The sequence below is a fragment of the Montipora foliosa genome, chromosome 7 (genome assembly GCF_036669935.1).
Source record: "Montipora foliosa isolate CH-2021 chromosome 7, ASM3666993v2, whole genome shotgun sequence".
Classification (NCBI taxonomy): domain Eukaryota; kingdom Metazoa; phylum Cnidaria; class Anthozoa; order Scleractinia; family Acroporidae; genus Montipora; species Montipora foliosa.
Genome location: NC_090875.1, coordinates 24224452 through 24239451, shown reverse-complemented (window position 1 = coordinate 24239451; position 15000 = coordinate 24224452). Strand labels below are relative to the sequence as shown.

Below are 15000 nucleotides of genomic sequence, written 5' to 3'. Positions count from 1 at the left end.
ACATACACACGATATTTGAATGACACTGTACTGTGTTTAAATGATGGTGTGTAACTTTACTTTCAATACCATTCTTGATAGAATACCCAGTAAAAATCCTTCCAATATTGAAAATGAAAATAACAAATCCTAATCAAATTACAAATCCAAACCTTTTTTATTCTGCTGTAGATTCCTAGCAGGCTTTCTTCTGGAAAGTCTCCACCATTGTTTGTACCTGACAAGGAAAAAAAAACCAATTCCAAGTCAAATTTTAAAGGGCAACATTTTCCTTACCTGCTGCCCACTTGGGCACACTAACCATTGTAATGCAACAACTCTGAAAATAGGAAATGATGTGAGCTAGGACCTTCACAAAAACTTATAATAACTAAATTATGTACCTTTTAAGTTATTGATGAATTGCTCTTCAGTCATGCGCCTTTTGACATTTGGACTGTGCAGGTCAGTATTTAACATCACAATGGCAAACGATAAAATAAGAATAGCATCAACTGCACCCTGCTCTGAGGATGGATTACAGCTCACGTACTGCTCGGCAAACTCCTAGAATCAAGGAGAAGAATGGATTAGGTTGATAATTTGCAACAATTTCTTAAGACGATAATTTCTCTGGAAAAACCTTCTTTCTGCTGTCACTACCAAAGGACACAAAGGTCGTGAACCAATGTATGCTAATCTGCATTAAAGCAATTTTGAACACAGAAAGCACACTATTTTTAATGCTGGGTGTTGGTCTTAAGAGTGCAGTAGTAATTGAACCTTCAACCATGACTAAACAGTAATCCAGTGCTCTACAAATTCAGCTGAACAATCTGTTCTAGTAATATCTATCATGCATTACGTTTTCCATTCTTAAAATGCTTGACTTGATAATCCAATTACGGGATAGCATATAGCAATGGACACCTTAAAAACTAGCCATTTCAATGTAATTAAGCTGAATTTGGTTGATTCAACCCACCTGCATGAGTCGCTCAATTTTTTGGGCTTCACCCTGAAATATTAATAACAAAATTTGCTTTACAAACAAATAGAAAGCAAAGATTTTACCTGTAAAATCTGAAAGGTACAGGTGGATAACTTACGGGCAAAATGAAGCGAGTTTGGAAGAGTCTGAGAGCTTCATCGACTTCCATTCCTGTTAAGTCTAGTGCTTGAACAAAGCACCTAGAATTTGAAGACATGGTTAAAAATCTGACCCTAGCAATGCCCTAATTACACAATTCATTGGTTGAGAGTCAACAGCTGGTCAACAAATCATCCAATATAAAAATCAAAAATGTTTTAACTTGTTGACCCCTGGGAGTAATTAAGACTTCACAGATTTTACTCTAACGCCAGACAATTTCACTTGTCAACGAGATATGTCCAGGTTTGACCCTAATTAGATGCACACGGATTTCAATAAGCGTCACAGTGTGTCCCCTTGCTCTTCTAGCCAACTTCAACATCACTTGTGTCTCAGAATACAGACAATTTATGTCACAAAGTGTCCCCCAAATGCTGCTCTTTAAGTGAAGATTAACTGCTGCATTTACCCAAAGCTAAAAATAACGCTAACCTTTACCCTAACCTTATTGTTGAAAATAGGTAGCAAATGCTTAGACTTAGAGGGACACTTTGTGTTGGATGTCAAAATTGGGTGTGCATCTAATTAGGGTCAAACCTGGACATAAGTGTTGTCAACTGGGGCGTCCTAGGGCGTTTGAGGTGTCAATGGCTTAATACACACATCTCCCGTCAGATTTGTATCACTGATACAATGGTGGATGGCTTTTCGAAAATTATATGAAAACAACATTACTCACTTCAATACTTCCATGTTAAACTCATTTTGTAGGTTTCCAAGGTACTCTCCGAGTTTCTGTTTGCTGATGCCTTGCTCTGTCAAAAGGAACCTTGCTATCATTTCAGGATCATCCTCCAAGACTTGGTGAGTAACAAGGTAGTTTATTCCTTTTTCTGGCTTTCTGTTTCAGGAAACAAAAATGGAAAAAGAAAAGTAGCATTTCCACTGTTTGGACCTCATTCATTCAAACGTCTTTACCAAGTTTTTTGAGAACGTCATTTGACATTCATAGAAGTCAGTGTCCAACATTTCTTATAGTCATTATGCAAATTCCTGACTGCAATTTCAGCATATTTCGTTTAATTAACTATGAGAAACGTCACAAGCTCACTACCAAAAGGACAACCCTACAGCCTTTGTCTTTAATAACTGAGAAGAGATTGCCCTCTTCTCTTGAGATCTTCAATTTGTTGGAATTCTAGTCTTCTTGGGGAGGGGAGGTAGTCTGGTCCAGAGATCATTGCATTGGTTGTGCCAGGTTTAAGTTCTTGGTAAAGGAAAATGATGTGTAGGCAGCAAAAAAAAGTCGAAGTATAAATTAAACTCTCATTTCATACTTAAATAGGGCAGAAAAAGTGCCAGAAAATCAGTGTTTGAAGACAAACTAAAAATTCCTCACACAGCATTTGGGGTAATACAATCATCTATTAGAAAATTTGGAAGCGATATCTTAAACCTGTCAGGACAGGAGGTCCAAGAAGTTTTAATTTCGGCATCAAAATAAAGCCCTAGAAAATCGAGCTTAAAGATTTCGTGGAGTTCATGGTCTGCTGAATGACCCCGCACCCTATTTGAAAGCCAATTATATTGAGCCAATCAGTGTTCAATGTAAATAGGACACGTATGTTTGTCCTATCAATCAATCGCGACATTACTTACTTACTTACTTCAGGCCTGTGCTTAGGTAGCAGACCACACGTGAACGGTGTCAATTGATACTTGATCCTTTCACATGTGATTGACATGATGTATCAATCATTTTTCGCATGCAGATTATTGCAGGAAACAAAGAAAGGGGATTCTAACTGTTTTAAAATTTTTCAGCTTTTTTTTGGGGGGGGGGAAAATATACTTAACAGCCCACTGATTCAAGATTTGCAAAAACAAGAAATTTGAGTCAGACACAAATTTACCTTTACCAAGACCTTAAATTCACTTCTACCACAGGCTGGATTTTACAACAAGAATTCTGATTTTGGCAACTTGTTGCTTGTTGCCAGTTGGGGTTCATAACCATTCTTAACCATTTGCATGCAGGAGACTCTCGTCAATAAATCATAAATAAAGTATAATAAGAACTATTAGTAGTACACCCATCTTCCCACACGTAAATGATCAATAACCCTACCGTACAATTAAAAAAACCTGTATAGAGTTTGCAAAGAGTAGATGTAATAACCAGGAAATGGGTCAATCCCTATAACATGGTTGTGGAGGTAAACACAGAGTAATTAGCTATACAAGGTGGTCAACAATTAAAGTGCCCCTGTGATAAAAAAATCACTTCCTTTTTTTTCAGTGTGTTTGCTTAACACCTGACTGGCAAAATTTTAAGCTTTGATTTTTATCCAAAGGCCGTTTACTTTGAGTGTACATTTTGGATTTCACAGGCCGCCATTACTTTCTGTTCAAAACTGACAGATTGGACTTCACAGGGTTGGATCCAGGGAAAAGGGACGTCAAAGGCTCACTAGCTTAAAATTTCAGCATGTGAATGCAGCTTGTTATGCATACAAAACACAAGTTTAAAAGCCTGAAAGCCCAAAACTCCCGTGCTGCATATTAATAATGCGGTATACACACCCATTGCATTCTTAAACTAGTGAGCCTTTGACGTCATTTTCTCCCTGATCCAGGGCATGTACTAAAACCAGGAACACCTTGGATGGAAGTAACCCAAAACCCTCAATTTGGCTAACCCGAGACCTAAAAACCAACTTAAGGCCTAGCTAGGCCTAGGGTTAGCCAAAGGGCTAAAAGGGAGGGTTTTGGGTTACTTCCAGGGTGTTTCGGAATGTTCCGGAATGTTCCGGTGTTCCTAGTTTTAGTACATGACCTGATCCAGCTCTCTGAAGATCTTAAAGTTAGCAATGGCGGACCATTAAATAGGAAATGCCATTAACATAAACAGGTGGGTTTTTTTTTATCAAGGCTTAAAACTTTGGTCGCTTAGTGTTTAGTTACAGTAAGGACACTTGAACCGTGAACACTTGACATTTTTGTGTACATTGTTTTTTTCAATGACTAAGAAATAAAGGCTCTTCTTATGATGTATAGTGTTACATGTATAGCATTTTGTAAGTGTAAAAACATTAAATACTCTTGTCAAAAGGAGGAGCCCACATTCTGTATTCACTAAAAAAATGTACAAACAAATAACAAGTGGTCATGGTTCGAGTGTCCTCACTGTAACATAGATTTGAAGTCCAAAGAAAAATATGAATTGATTTTTTGGCCAAAGGGGCACTTTAGGGATAAATACATAAGCCAGATATTAATGATACTTTTAGAGGCTGAGAACCTCTCAACGAATTCTAGACAGCTGGCATCAGTATTATCGGGTACTACAAATGTACTTAATTGAGTTCAGTCCACTGTTCAAGGTTAAAGACTAATCAAAACAAGTCTCCGTTTATTTTCCACAATCTGTTACTTAAATATGTTAGGTCCAGCTTTGGTGCATTTTTAGTCTCTACCCCTCCTATTCTCCCATTTCAACATGAAACTTCCAAATGACTTTCAATATATTTCTAGAATTTCTTGCAATCAAGCAAATTAGATGCACGCCACTACACTACAACTATTGAGCTTCTCTGACACTGTTAACAAATACCATAAGAAGTCATCTCTGCACTGACACCAGTAAACCAGAAAGTGCAACCTCATCATGTTCCACTCAACCATGAACCAGTCCACAACACTAAAGACTATGCTGTAACAGTAGCTCTCCTCTGCAAAAACACTGTATGCGCTCTTAGGCAGCTAATTGGGTACCTTGCAAAGAACCTGTGAGCCTGTCATTGCTGTGTACCTGTTAAAATGGTTTATACCAATTCTCATCTCTAGCTTCTGTGGTTTGAGTTCAAAATCAGAGTAGATGCTCAATGTGTCATCATCATTGCTTGGTGGTCCTGATGAAGCACAGACACCATCATAACTGTCCACACTGCTCACGTCTCTTCTGCTCATGTCATCGCCTTACAAAAAGCATAACAAAATGTTGTGTAAATCAGGACTAATCACAGATGAGTCATCAGACTTTGGGAAATGATCATCGACAAAAAAACTGTAGTCAAAAAATTAAATTAAAGCCGCGGCTACACGAGCGGTTTTTTGCTCACGCCGGAGATGCAATTTTTTCGAATTTTGTCGAGTCACCAGCGCGCGATGAAAATTGCAAGTGCAGCGATCCTTAAACTGGAGACGTGACAGCTGAAAAAATCCCAGAAAAAAAATTCAGAGAAAATGAATGAGTTGAATTTCTCGCAATTCTTTTCAGCTGTTGCATTGCCGGTTCAAGGGTGGCTACACTTGCAATTTTCATCGCGCACTGGTGATGTGACAAAATTTGAAAAAATTGGATCACTGGCGCGAGCGAGAAAACACTCGTGTATCCGCAGCTTAATTGTCAATAAAGCGTGAAGCACTGAGCCACTACACGTCAAATACATGTAAGTGTGACAAAAATGAAAGTATACTAGAATACTATCTTGATTTTATTAGAATGAGTGGCAAACAAAATTCAGTAATGCAATGCAAACACAAAACAAGAAGGTCTGAACAACAACACCCATCTCACCTGAGTCATCACTCCCATATAAGGAACCATCTTCATCAACAGTTCCTTTCCGCTGTCTTCTGGTTAAATCTCCATTAGGAACTTTCCAACTACCATTGGTATCCCCATGAAATGCTTCTGGTGGAGACCCTACATTATCCACAATCTCAACTTTGACATAGTGTTCTGTTTCATTGGTGACACTAGCAAGCCTCAAGTCTCTCTTTTCATCTCTAGCTTGTGTTTGCTCATTTTCAGAGTCTTTATTTTCAAGTCTAGTGAATATAGAAGTCAGATCTGTCGGCAGATCTTCGCCGGTGTACATCTGCGGTTCTCCTCCACTTTGGTTGTTGATATTATCTATAATAAGAATTGACTTGACTCTTTGATCACCACCAGGTTTCGTTTTAATTCGTAATACTGGTGTAACTTGACTTCCAGCATTTCGGGGTTGAGGGCTCAAAGTCTTTGCTTCAGAATAAGGGTCAGTATTAGTCTTTTTTCTATTCGAGTCATTTCCAGAGTATGTACGCATCCTTTTGAATTGCTTGTCCATCCTGTATTTGCGATAATAGGACTGGATAACTCTGGCTGCCTGGTGAGCTGTCTCTTTTCCTCCATACTGACGCTCAAGGATCCTCACATTTCTGTCTTGAAGGTCAGGACTTAATTCATATTTTCGATTGAATGACTTTTGCCGTGTTATACTGTCATTCCTTTTCACAGGCTTGTAAGTTTCCTTACTTTCAAGTTTGGGTGTCCCTCCTGGAGATTCCTGTGGTGAGTATTGCACAGGATAACCATTCTCTGTAGTCACTGTAATTTCAGGGGACTTCAGATGCTCTAGGGAAAAGTTTACCTCTAGTGTGCTTCCACCTTCTTCACTTAAAGGATTTTCTTTAGATGTAGACATTGAAGGCCCTTCAGAATCTTCATTTCTGTAAAGAAAAAAGTTCATTTTTTACATGTACAAAAGCACACAGTTTTGCTCACGAGATCAGCAGCCATATTGGTTTAATGAAACAGGAACTTTCAAGATAAATCTATTGTTCCTCCAACATAACTACCAATATATTAAGAAAAAAACACTGTGGAGTAAGACCAGTAAGGCTCACTCTAATTCACTCCATCACATCCAGGGCAAGTGGCAAAACTCTTTACCCTGGTACCAGAGGTTTTTCTTGAGCTGCAAGACAGCCATCAAGTGGCAAGGATGAGTCGCTGAGCAGCCAGAAGAGAGAAACCTCTGGTTACCTTGGACTTAAATCTAACTTTCATGAAGACGCCAGGGTCAAGACCTGACCCTCAGGCTCGAATTGGTTGATATTTTTACAAACAATGAAATCAATATGATTGGTTTGTTTGATTGGCAATACCGAGTGGATGTGTGATGGCTAAGTTGCCAATGGTCCCTTTTGTAATTATCAATTTGATGCATTTGAAAGCTGGCATCTGCATGAAAGAGAGATTCAAGTCCAAGGTAACCAGACGTTTTTCTCTTCTCGCCGCTTCATAGCTCTCTCGCGGCTCCTTTCACATTGGGTGATTGGGGGGCCAACACCATTCAGCCTGGTGTCCAAAATTTCGAGCCAACAATGCTAGACTGTTGGCGAAGGAAGTTACTGTGTCTAGCTGGGAAAAGAGAAAAAGTAAGAAAATAAGGAGGAACACAACTTAATTTATAAGAGGAATGCTTTAATTCACCAACAAGTGACGACAAGAGAAATGTTTCAGAGAAAACCATAACACCATTGGTAAGAATATCATTTACAAGGACCTTAATAATAATTATTGGATATGTGATGATACTTGGGAGACTTCATCTTTTGTCTTGCTCATTAAAATGAGTGCATTCAAGCAAGAAAATGTCAACTCTTAAAGAAATTGCCCTCTTTAGTACTGGCACATTGATCTACATTAGAGAAGTTGCCCAAAATCTGTAAATAGCAGGGAGGAAATAAACTAAAATAAAGGTGTATTATTTTTGGCATAACACAAGCAATTGTCTTGATGGTCACACGTTGTGAAGGGGCAAATGATGTTTTGCATTCTATTAAAACAATATTGTTTTTAACAGTTTCATCTAAGGATGAGAAAATTCGATAGACTGAAAAATAACAAAACGAGTCAAATTATGTAATCATTGTCATTAATAGAGGTTAAGTTTATTTAAAGGATATAAAACCATAAGTATTTATTAAGTCACTATTCATGCTATTGTATAAGATAAAAGAGATCATAAGCCACAAACCTTCACCACAAACTTACTACATTTAAAGCGGAGAAGTAATCACGTTAAAGCCAAAAAACAACATGACATCAATCAATAACGAAAATGTGTGACTTTTTACACCCTAAAAATGTTTTCGTCAATAATACGCTTATCATTTAAAAACACGTTAATTTACGAGGAACGCGAAACTTGACGACAGCATAAAATCTGAGTTCAATACAAAAAAAAACAACAATTAGACAAATACCTAAAATTTGAAAAGCGCAACAAAATTAAATTGAAACTCAAAACATGTTAGTTCATGCACAAGGATTGATCCAGTAGATGAAAATAATAATATCATTGATTTCCTCGTTAATTAATTAAGTATCTAATTTCAGAAATCAGTGCGCCATCTTTCCTCACCCGTCTCTTTCAACCGCTGCGTTTGACCCATCAGTGTTTATAGAAGTGGAACCATTGTTTCTTTCATTTGCGATCTGGCTGCGAAGTTCTCTTCGTTCCTTATCCAATTCTTTCACAATTTTCTTCAACGTTTCAATTTCTTCTTTCTGCTCTCGTATTATTTTATCTTGCTTCCAAATACAAGCTTTTAAAGTACCAACCAAAGAGTCAACACTTGTCAAAGCTTCTAAAGTTGACTGTAGAGAACTCATCCTGAAAATAAGAGAATGAAAACAAGAAATTGGACTTTCGAACCAGACATCGTACCCATTTGCGGTCCCTCAACTCCCCGCCATTTTGTTTACAATCCGTGGGACTTTCGCGGCCGAAATATATCACGTGATCCTTTAATGACCAATCGCAATCTGGACTTCATTGCACGGAGATCAGGAAGTTAACTACGCGAGGAAGGTACGAGCGGGCGCCGGATGGGATGGTTTGAGAATTTTGAGAATAGCATATTCTTTCAGGGTGTGGTAAGTTTACAGCTCTATACGTACATCTCGGTTTGGGCAATCTTTGGGATGTTATGTCGGTGGTGCTTTGGGCATTTCGTATAGGAGCAAATGTGCAAAACTAATTCAATAAAAGCCCGGGGGAGGGGGGGGGGGGTACTTTAGGAATTTCTGGGTGGGGATGTGCCGCTGGGACCCTGGAACCCTTGGCCTATACCAGAGCTAGTTCAGCTGGGTTTTGCTACCCTATAAGAGAGTAAACTCTCCAAATCACTCCTATCCTAGAGTAGCTGTTTTCCAGAGACTGAGGTCACCAGTACAGTCTAAAGCAAAGCCAAAACAAAACCTTATACCACTATCACTTCTTTCTTAAAAAATGATTTATTTATACTTGTCCAGTAATGCCAAGCACGTACATACACATTATCAAGACAATAAATTGTTTTGTTTTAACCAGTATTAATACCACCAATTTCCGTCTGAATCCAGACTTTTGACAGTTAATAATATCCAGTAGTGTTTTATGATGGTCATCTATCAACACTGTTGAGGCTGAGTCATGAAAATTTAAACTTGCCAATTTCATTTTTTTATATTTTTGAGTAGCAATTCCTGGTTTCCTTAGTCTAGATAAAATCTTCTTCAACCAACTGGTCAGATTCGTGAAAAATGATACCCTATTCTAGACCCAAAGGCTCTGACTATTTGAACGATCCAATCTTCAAAAGTTCAAATGCCCGTGGTTTCCCTGATGGGTGTTTGAAGTTTATCAGTGCATTACAACAAAATGATTTACATCATCATATCAAAGCATGCATGGTCAACTCCAGCCTCACTTTTATTCAAAGGCCTGGTAAAAGGGCACAGAACTGTAAAATGGTCAGTTTCCCAGGCAAGGCTGGAGTTCACTCTAATTCTCTTAAAAAAGTAAGCAAAAAAGTAACAAGTAAAACAAACTGCTAAAATAAACCCTGAAATCAGCACCGAATATGGAAAGGGCATTGTTGAGTAGAAAGTTTGATCATGGTGGACACGATGGTGTAGCAGTCAAAACAGAAATGCAAGGTCAAGTTTTACTGCAATGTGGCCATTGTTTTTTTAGTCTTGAGTAATGTGAATAACCAGTGATGTTGATGTTGTAATTAACAACTATTCACCGAAGTGGCTATAGCCACCTCCACTGAGGTGAATAGTTGTTTTAGTATATACTAAAACAGTGAGATAATACAGCACAAAAATATGATTTTAACTCATTTATTCCTGCAAAGATTACAACATTTCGGGTGCAAATTTCACGTGAATTGCTCGGAGGTGAATAGCAAAGGATATCCAGAGTTTGAGTAGCCAATTAGCATGCACGTTCAATGCTATCCACTGTTTTAGTATAATTTTATACTAATAATTATCATCACAACTTCAGACATCACCTACTCAAGAACAGTAGTACCCTGTGAAAAAACAAAACAAAAAAATGCATTTTGTCGACTGAAGCAAAAAAAATTCCTATCAGTGTAATAGCAAGCATTTCACTTGACTACAAGTTAAAAAATACCCAAGAACAAATTGAAAATACAAAGGGACTGTTTGCCAAAATGGGCAGACGATCATTTATATTGTCACAATGCCCTTATTAACCCATTGACTCCCAGGGGTTCCCAATTGACAAGTAAAATCGTCTGGCGTTAGACAGAGTAAAATACTAAATATGGCCGGTTTAGGCCAGCTTGGGAGTCAAAGGGTTAACCCTTTGACGTCCAAACCGGCCTAGACCGGCCAGACTTTGCATTTTACTCTGTCTAACGCCAGACGATTTTACTCATCAATGGGGAACCCCTGGGAGTCAATGGGCTAATCACTCACTGAAAAACTATGTGTCCATTAAATTCTGTTCATGCTAATGAGGCTAGTATGGACAATATGCACAAAGGTAGAATATAATTTACTGGAAAATTCATAACAGGTGCAGCAAAATGGCACAAAAGCCAGACAAGTTGTGACTGCTGCCTCTTTTTTCACTGGCAAATGCATAACTGAAATATTTTTTGCACTTCAATTTTCTCTGGGTTCAGATTAGCTACATGTTTGAAACTTTCATGAACATTTTACGCATCCTCAACATTTTAGTGCACATGTAAACATTTTTCCATTTGTTTGTTATTTTTGTTGTGGTACACAGATATTTGACCCCAAAGTCAGACTGATATGATTCACTGGCCCCCATTTTTGCAATAAAATTTATTTCAATGTTTTAAAATCACTGATAAAATACAGGTCTTGACAACCTCATATTTCCTTGGATTGATTTGTGGTACAACTCTGCTGTGTTTGAGGTTGAGGTTCACTGTTTATGTTGTATATTTTATTAAATTCATTGCATTGTCATCTGAACTGGTTTCAAGAGCATTATATTATAATATATTATAATTTTAATAGCTGCTTACTTGTCCTAGATTTTTCGTCCAGACCAAGCATGATAGTTATATTTATTCTTGCCTATAACATCCATTACATGCTTTGTGTTTTTGCACAATTAAATTAATTTTCCTTTTGCCTAGAACCTCTTGAACAAATTCTTAACACTACTATAATACATTTTGCAACATTAAGCTGGGAGGAGGAATATTTTATTAACATCTTTGCACAAGTAGGTAAATTGTCAACTGATAAACGAAGAATTATTAACAAAATCTGAATTTAATCTAATCTATATCTAAATCACTGTCACTTTCTTCCTCCTTTTTACAAGATATACTTGATGTTAGCTGACATTCCAGTTCCTCTGTCAGAGTACCATTCCTGAGGAAAAACACACAAACAAATAAAGTAAAGTGGTTGAAAGAAGAAATTACCAAAACATAGTCACATTGTTAAGCCATTGATCCCTGGGAGTGAGACTTGACAGATTTTACTCTGGCTAATGCCAGACTCATCACCTGGGTCGTTTGAGGTTTCATTGGGTTGAAGAGACTTGGGGATAGTAAAGAAAAAATCAAAGTGGTTCTGGCCAACCTATGACCTTCTAATTACGCATTCAGATGCTCTACCGCTGAGCCATAGGGAACTAATGGAAGCTATTACAATTTTCATCATTGTAATAAAAAAAAATTGTATTTTTTAAGTATTATTTGCGTTAATGTTTGTTACATATTATATATATTTAAAATGTTTGTAACCTATGCAATTCAGCCATTTGGCTGCATATGTGGTATTTTATTAATAATTTTAAAACTATCTATCTCATCTCTTTAAGGCGCTGTTACACTGTGAAATTTTTCTTGTAACTTGTGTCGCTACGCGATTGTGAGACAAGTTGCATGAGTCGTTATTGCCCATTGTAACATACCTTGCAATGGCTAAAAACATTGCGAGACCAGTTGCAGAACTGTTGCAGAAAGTAGAATTGAGTTCTACTTTCTGCAATGGTAACCGTTGCAACAAATTTTTTCTGCATTGCACAGTGTAACATCTGTCCTGAAACTTGGGTCACAACAGTTTGCAGCACCAGCCAATGAAAATGTTCCTTTAACCTCATGTGATCATCCAAATGAGACAAGTTGCGTGACACGTTGCTCAGTGTGACACCTGTAAAACAACTTGTTTTGTAACATGAGAACGTTTGTAGAAATGGCGTTGCAAGACAAGTTGCACAAGAAATTGCAAAGTGTAACAGTGCCTTTATAGCAGTTCATTCAAGTAGGTTCTGGTGACCACTTTCCTCTTGTAATGATAAGGACCTGGTGAATCTTGAATCAGGAAAAGTAAGTAACAGTAACTTGATTGCAGAGGTAAAATCAGTCTACCTTAATTTGATCAAAATTAATAAAACGTTCAATAACAGGATCAAAATTCAAAAAGGTTGGTCTTTGTATGCAATTACCAGTACATGTACAATACTTCAACACCTTCAACTAGTCCAGCCAATCAATTAGTTGCAACAATATTATGAGAAAATATTTAATAGATGGGAAAACAGTGGCTTTGCATTGTTTACTTTATTATTGTCACTCTTCAAGAAGGCAGGGAAAATCCCCTCCGTAAAGCCTTAGTTTCAGTCCTATGCTCTGTCTCAAGACTGGGACATACATGTATTGCTCAGACTGGAAATCACCTGGCAGTGCTCATTGTGCCTTTTAAAGTATATTAATGCTTGCAATGTGATTTTTTTAAACTTACTCAATAAGGAAACTCTCCACATCAACTGCAAAAAAGTCCTCACCAAAGGTATCCTCAAGTTTTACAAAGTTTCCAATAACCTGCCCACCTTTGTAAACAAGTAAAGCTGGAAGACCCTCTTTTCTCTGTGGCATCAAAAATATCAATAAAAATATTTATTATATAATACAAAATATTAAAATGCCATTTTTACTTCTCCTTTCTTGTAAACGATAACAATAAAAATAAAAATAACATACTTTCCACAAATTTTGATGCCACTCTCTCCTTATGAGAGAATTTGCTAAGCACTGAAGTAAGCATATTTGACCAGCTAAAAGACTTCTAACCACCAGTCTCACTGGGTTTTCCAACAGTTCCCTGCAAGCAGAGGTTTCTTTTCTATTTGCATCGTACCAGAAAAGAAACCTCTGCCATGGATCGGAACTCACTTTGATCCAACTGCCATTCGCAACCTTGGACGGCACTCTTCAAACCACATGCCCTGTGATACGTTTGCTGATTGTGACTTGAGCCTGTTGTGTCCCAAGTATTCCTTTACAGTAATTCCGCTGTTGTTAAGTGAGCCTATACAACATGAAGTATCACATGGGGATTTGTTTGCTGAGTGAGTTTCGACCCATGGCAGAGGCCTCTATTCCCATGCTTGTCAACCCAGCGAACCCAAAAGAAAAGAGACCTGTGCTAGCAGGCAACCCAACTGAAGTGACTGGGATTTTTCTTCATCACACCCCTGTTCTTCTTATACTTACAAAATGTCTGCTGATGCCAGTATCCTGAGCAACAATCTTACAAAATTTTACCTTTGAAAAAAAAAAATAATGCTGATGACTGAAATCTTTCCTTTTCATAATCATTACAAGAACGGCCAAAAGGGGCTGAACCCTATGAATTAAATAACAGTTGTGATGTCTGCACTCCAGACTGTACCTTGATGCCAGAGGATTATACACAGCAAAGAAACATGCACATGATGTGAATCCACCATCTTTTATTTCTGCTCCAAAGGAAGCATAGGTTACACAGGTGACCGCCCACTTTACAATCATGATATCACTACAATAGCACACAATATCATGCTATTATTTTGCCTTTTTTACCTTTTTCCTCGGTTTTTTAAATAAAAAATAATAACAGTGCCCAGCACAAGCCCCCCATTACTTCTTTTGTGAAACCTTAGCAACTAGTCTCCTATGCAGCCATTCTTTTATGTCTTCACGCAATGTTCCTTGTATGGGGAGGAGCACTGCACGACGACACAAAGAACAGCTGCATAGGAGACTATTTAAGAACACAAGACATAATTACAGGTTAAGACTGCCTACCTTACATTGAACGGGTATTGACTCACAAAAAACGTTTTTGAGATGGTGTACTCACTAAAGAATACTGCTGAGCTAAGCACTGCAGACAGCCATTCATTGTTCTGCAACTTTGGAGATCCTAAAAATGATATTCAAAGAAGAAATCAGAAAAATGCACCACGGTTGAATTATTTTATAAAAAGTGAAAACCCCCCTTTTGCAATCCTTTTGAACTGGGGTCTCCTTTCTCTTGACTTGTGAATCCCCATGCTCACATTTGCCCTGCTCTATTACTCCACAAGCTGAATGAAGGGGGTAGTTTCTAAAGAAACTGTGGTGCTCCGTCGTTGGGGAAGTAGTATCCAAAAGTTTGGTTTTATCAAGTTGAACGGAGTTGATAATGTAAATTGGCCACCGTACAGAGATTCTAAAAGCTGACGTTTCAAGCGTTTAATAGCCCTTTGTCAGAGCGAAACGAGGAATTGTGGGTTACGTCCTGTTTTTATAGTAGAGTAGGAGCTACGCTATTGGTGGTAACATTGCAACAAGAAAAATCAGAATATATTAGTTTAATGAAAAGCGTTCGTTAATACCGTGAGGATGAAGGGTGCTGATTTGGAAGAAAGCAAATTTCATTCAACTAATATTTTTCACGTTGCCATGTTACCGTCAATAGCGTAGCTCCTACTCTTCTATAAAAACTAGACGTAACCCACAATTCCTCGATTCACTCTGACGAAGGGCTAATGCTCGAAACCTCA

General features: G+C 37.9%; 2 protein-coding genes across 5 annotated transcripts in view; both read right to left on the bottom strand.

The window, feature by feature from the left end:
* The window catches only part of LOC138011482 (IQ motif and SEC7 domain-containing protein 1-like), a 17594-nt gene extending 8959 nt beyond the window's left edge, over positions 1-8635 (bottom strand). For 2 of the 4 annotated variants that reach the window (XM_068858495.1, XM_068858494.1), the window contains exons 1-9: positions 8269-8635; positions 6490-6568; positions 5652-6405; positions 4884-5049; positions 1812-1973; positions 1089-1170; positions 965-997; positions 384-546; positions 153-217 (exon numbers count right to left, since the gene is read on the bottom strand). In XM_068858495.1, coding sequence (XP_068714596.1) covers positions 153-217; positions 384-546; positions 965-997; positions 1089-1170; positions 1812-1973; positions 4884-5049; positions 5652-6405; positions 6490-6568; positions 8269-8519 — 1755 coding nt within the window. In that variant the 5' untranslated portion in view covers positions 8520-8635. Of the gene's footprint in view, positions 1-152; positions 218-383; positions 547-964; positions 998-1088; positions 1171-1811; positions 1974-4883; positions 5050-5651; positions 6569-8268 lie in introns of all 4 variants that reach the window. The other 2 variants (XM_068858493.1, XM_068858492.1) reach the window with 1 other exon arrangement.
* Positions 8636-10979: 2344 nt separating this feature from the next.
* LOC138011481 (phosducin-like protein) overlaps positions 10980-15000 on the bottom strand; it is a 10566-nt gene continuing 6545 nt past the window's right edge. Inside the window, exons 5-8 of the mRNA XM_068858491.1 lie at positions 14316-14378; positions 13688-13738; positions 12936-13060; positions 10980-11558 (exon numbers count right to left, since the gene is read on the bottom strand). Of these exons, the coding sequence (XP_068714592.1) occupies positions 11462-11558; positions 12936-13060; positions 13688-13738; positions 14316-14378 (336 nt within the window). The 3' untranslated portion in view covers positions 10980-11461. The remainder of the gene's footprint in view (positions 11559-12935; positions 13061-13687; positions 13739-14315; positions 14379-15000) is intronic.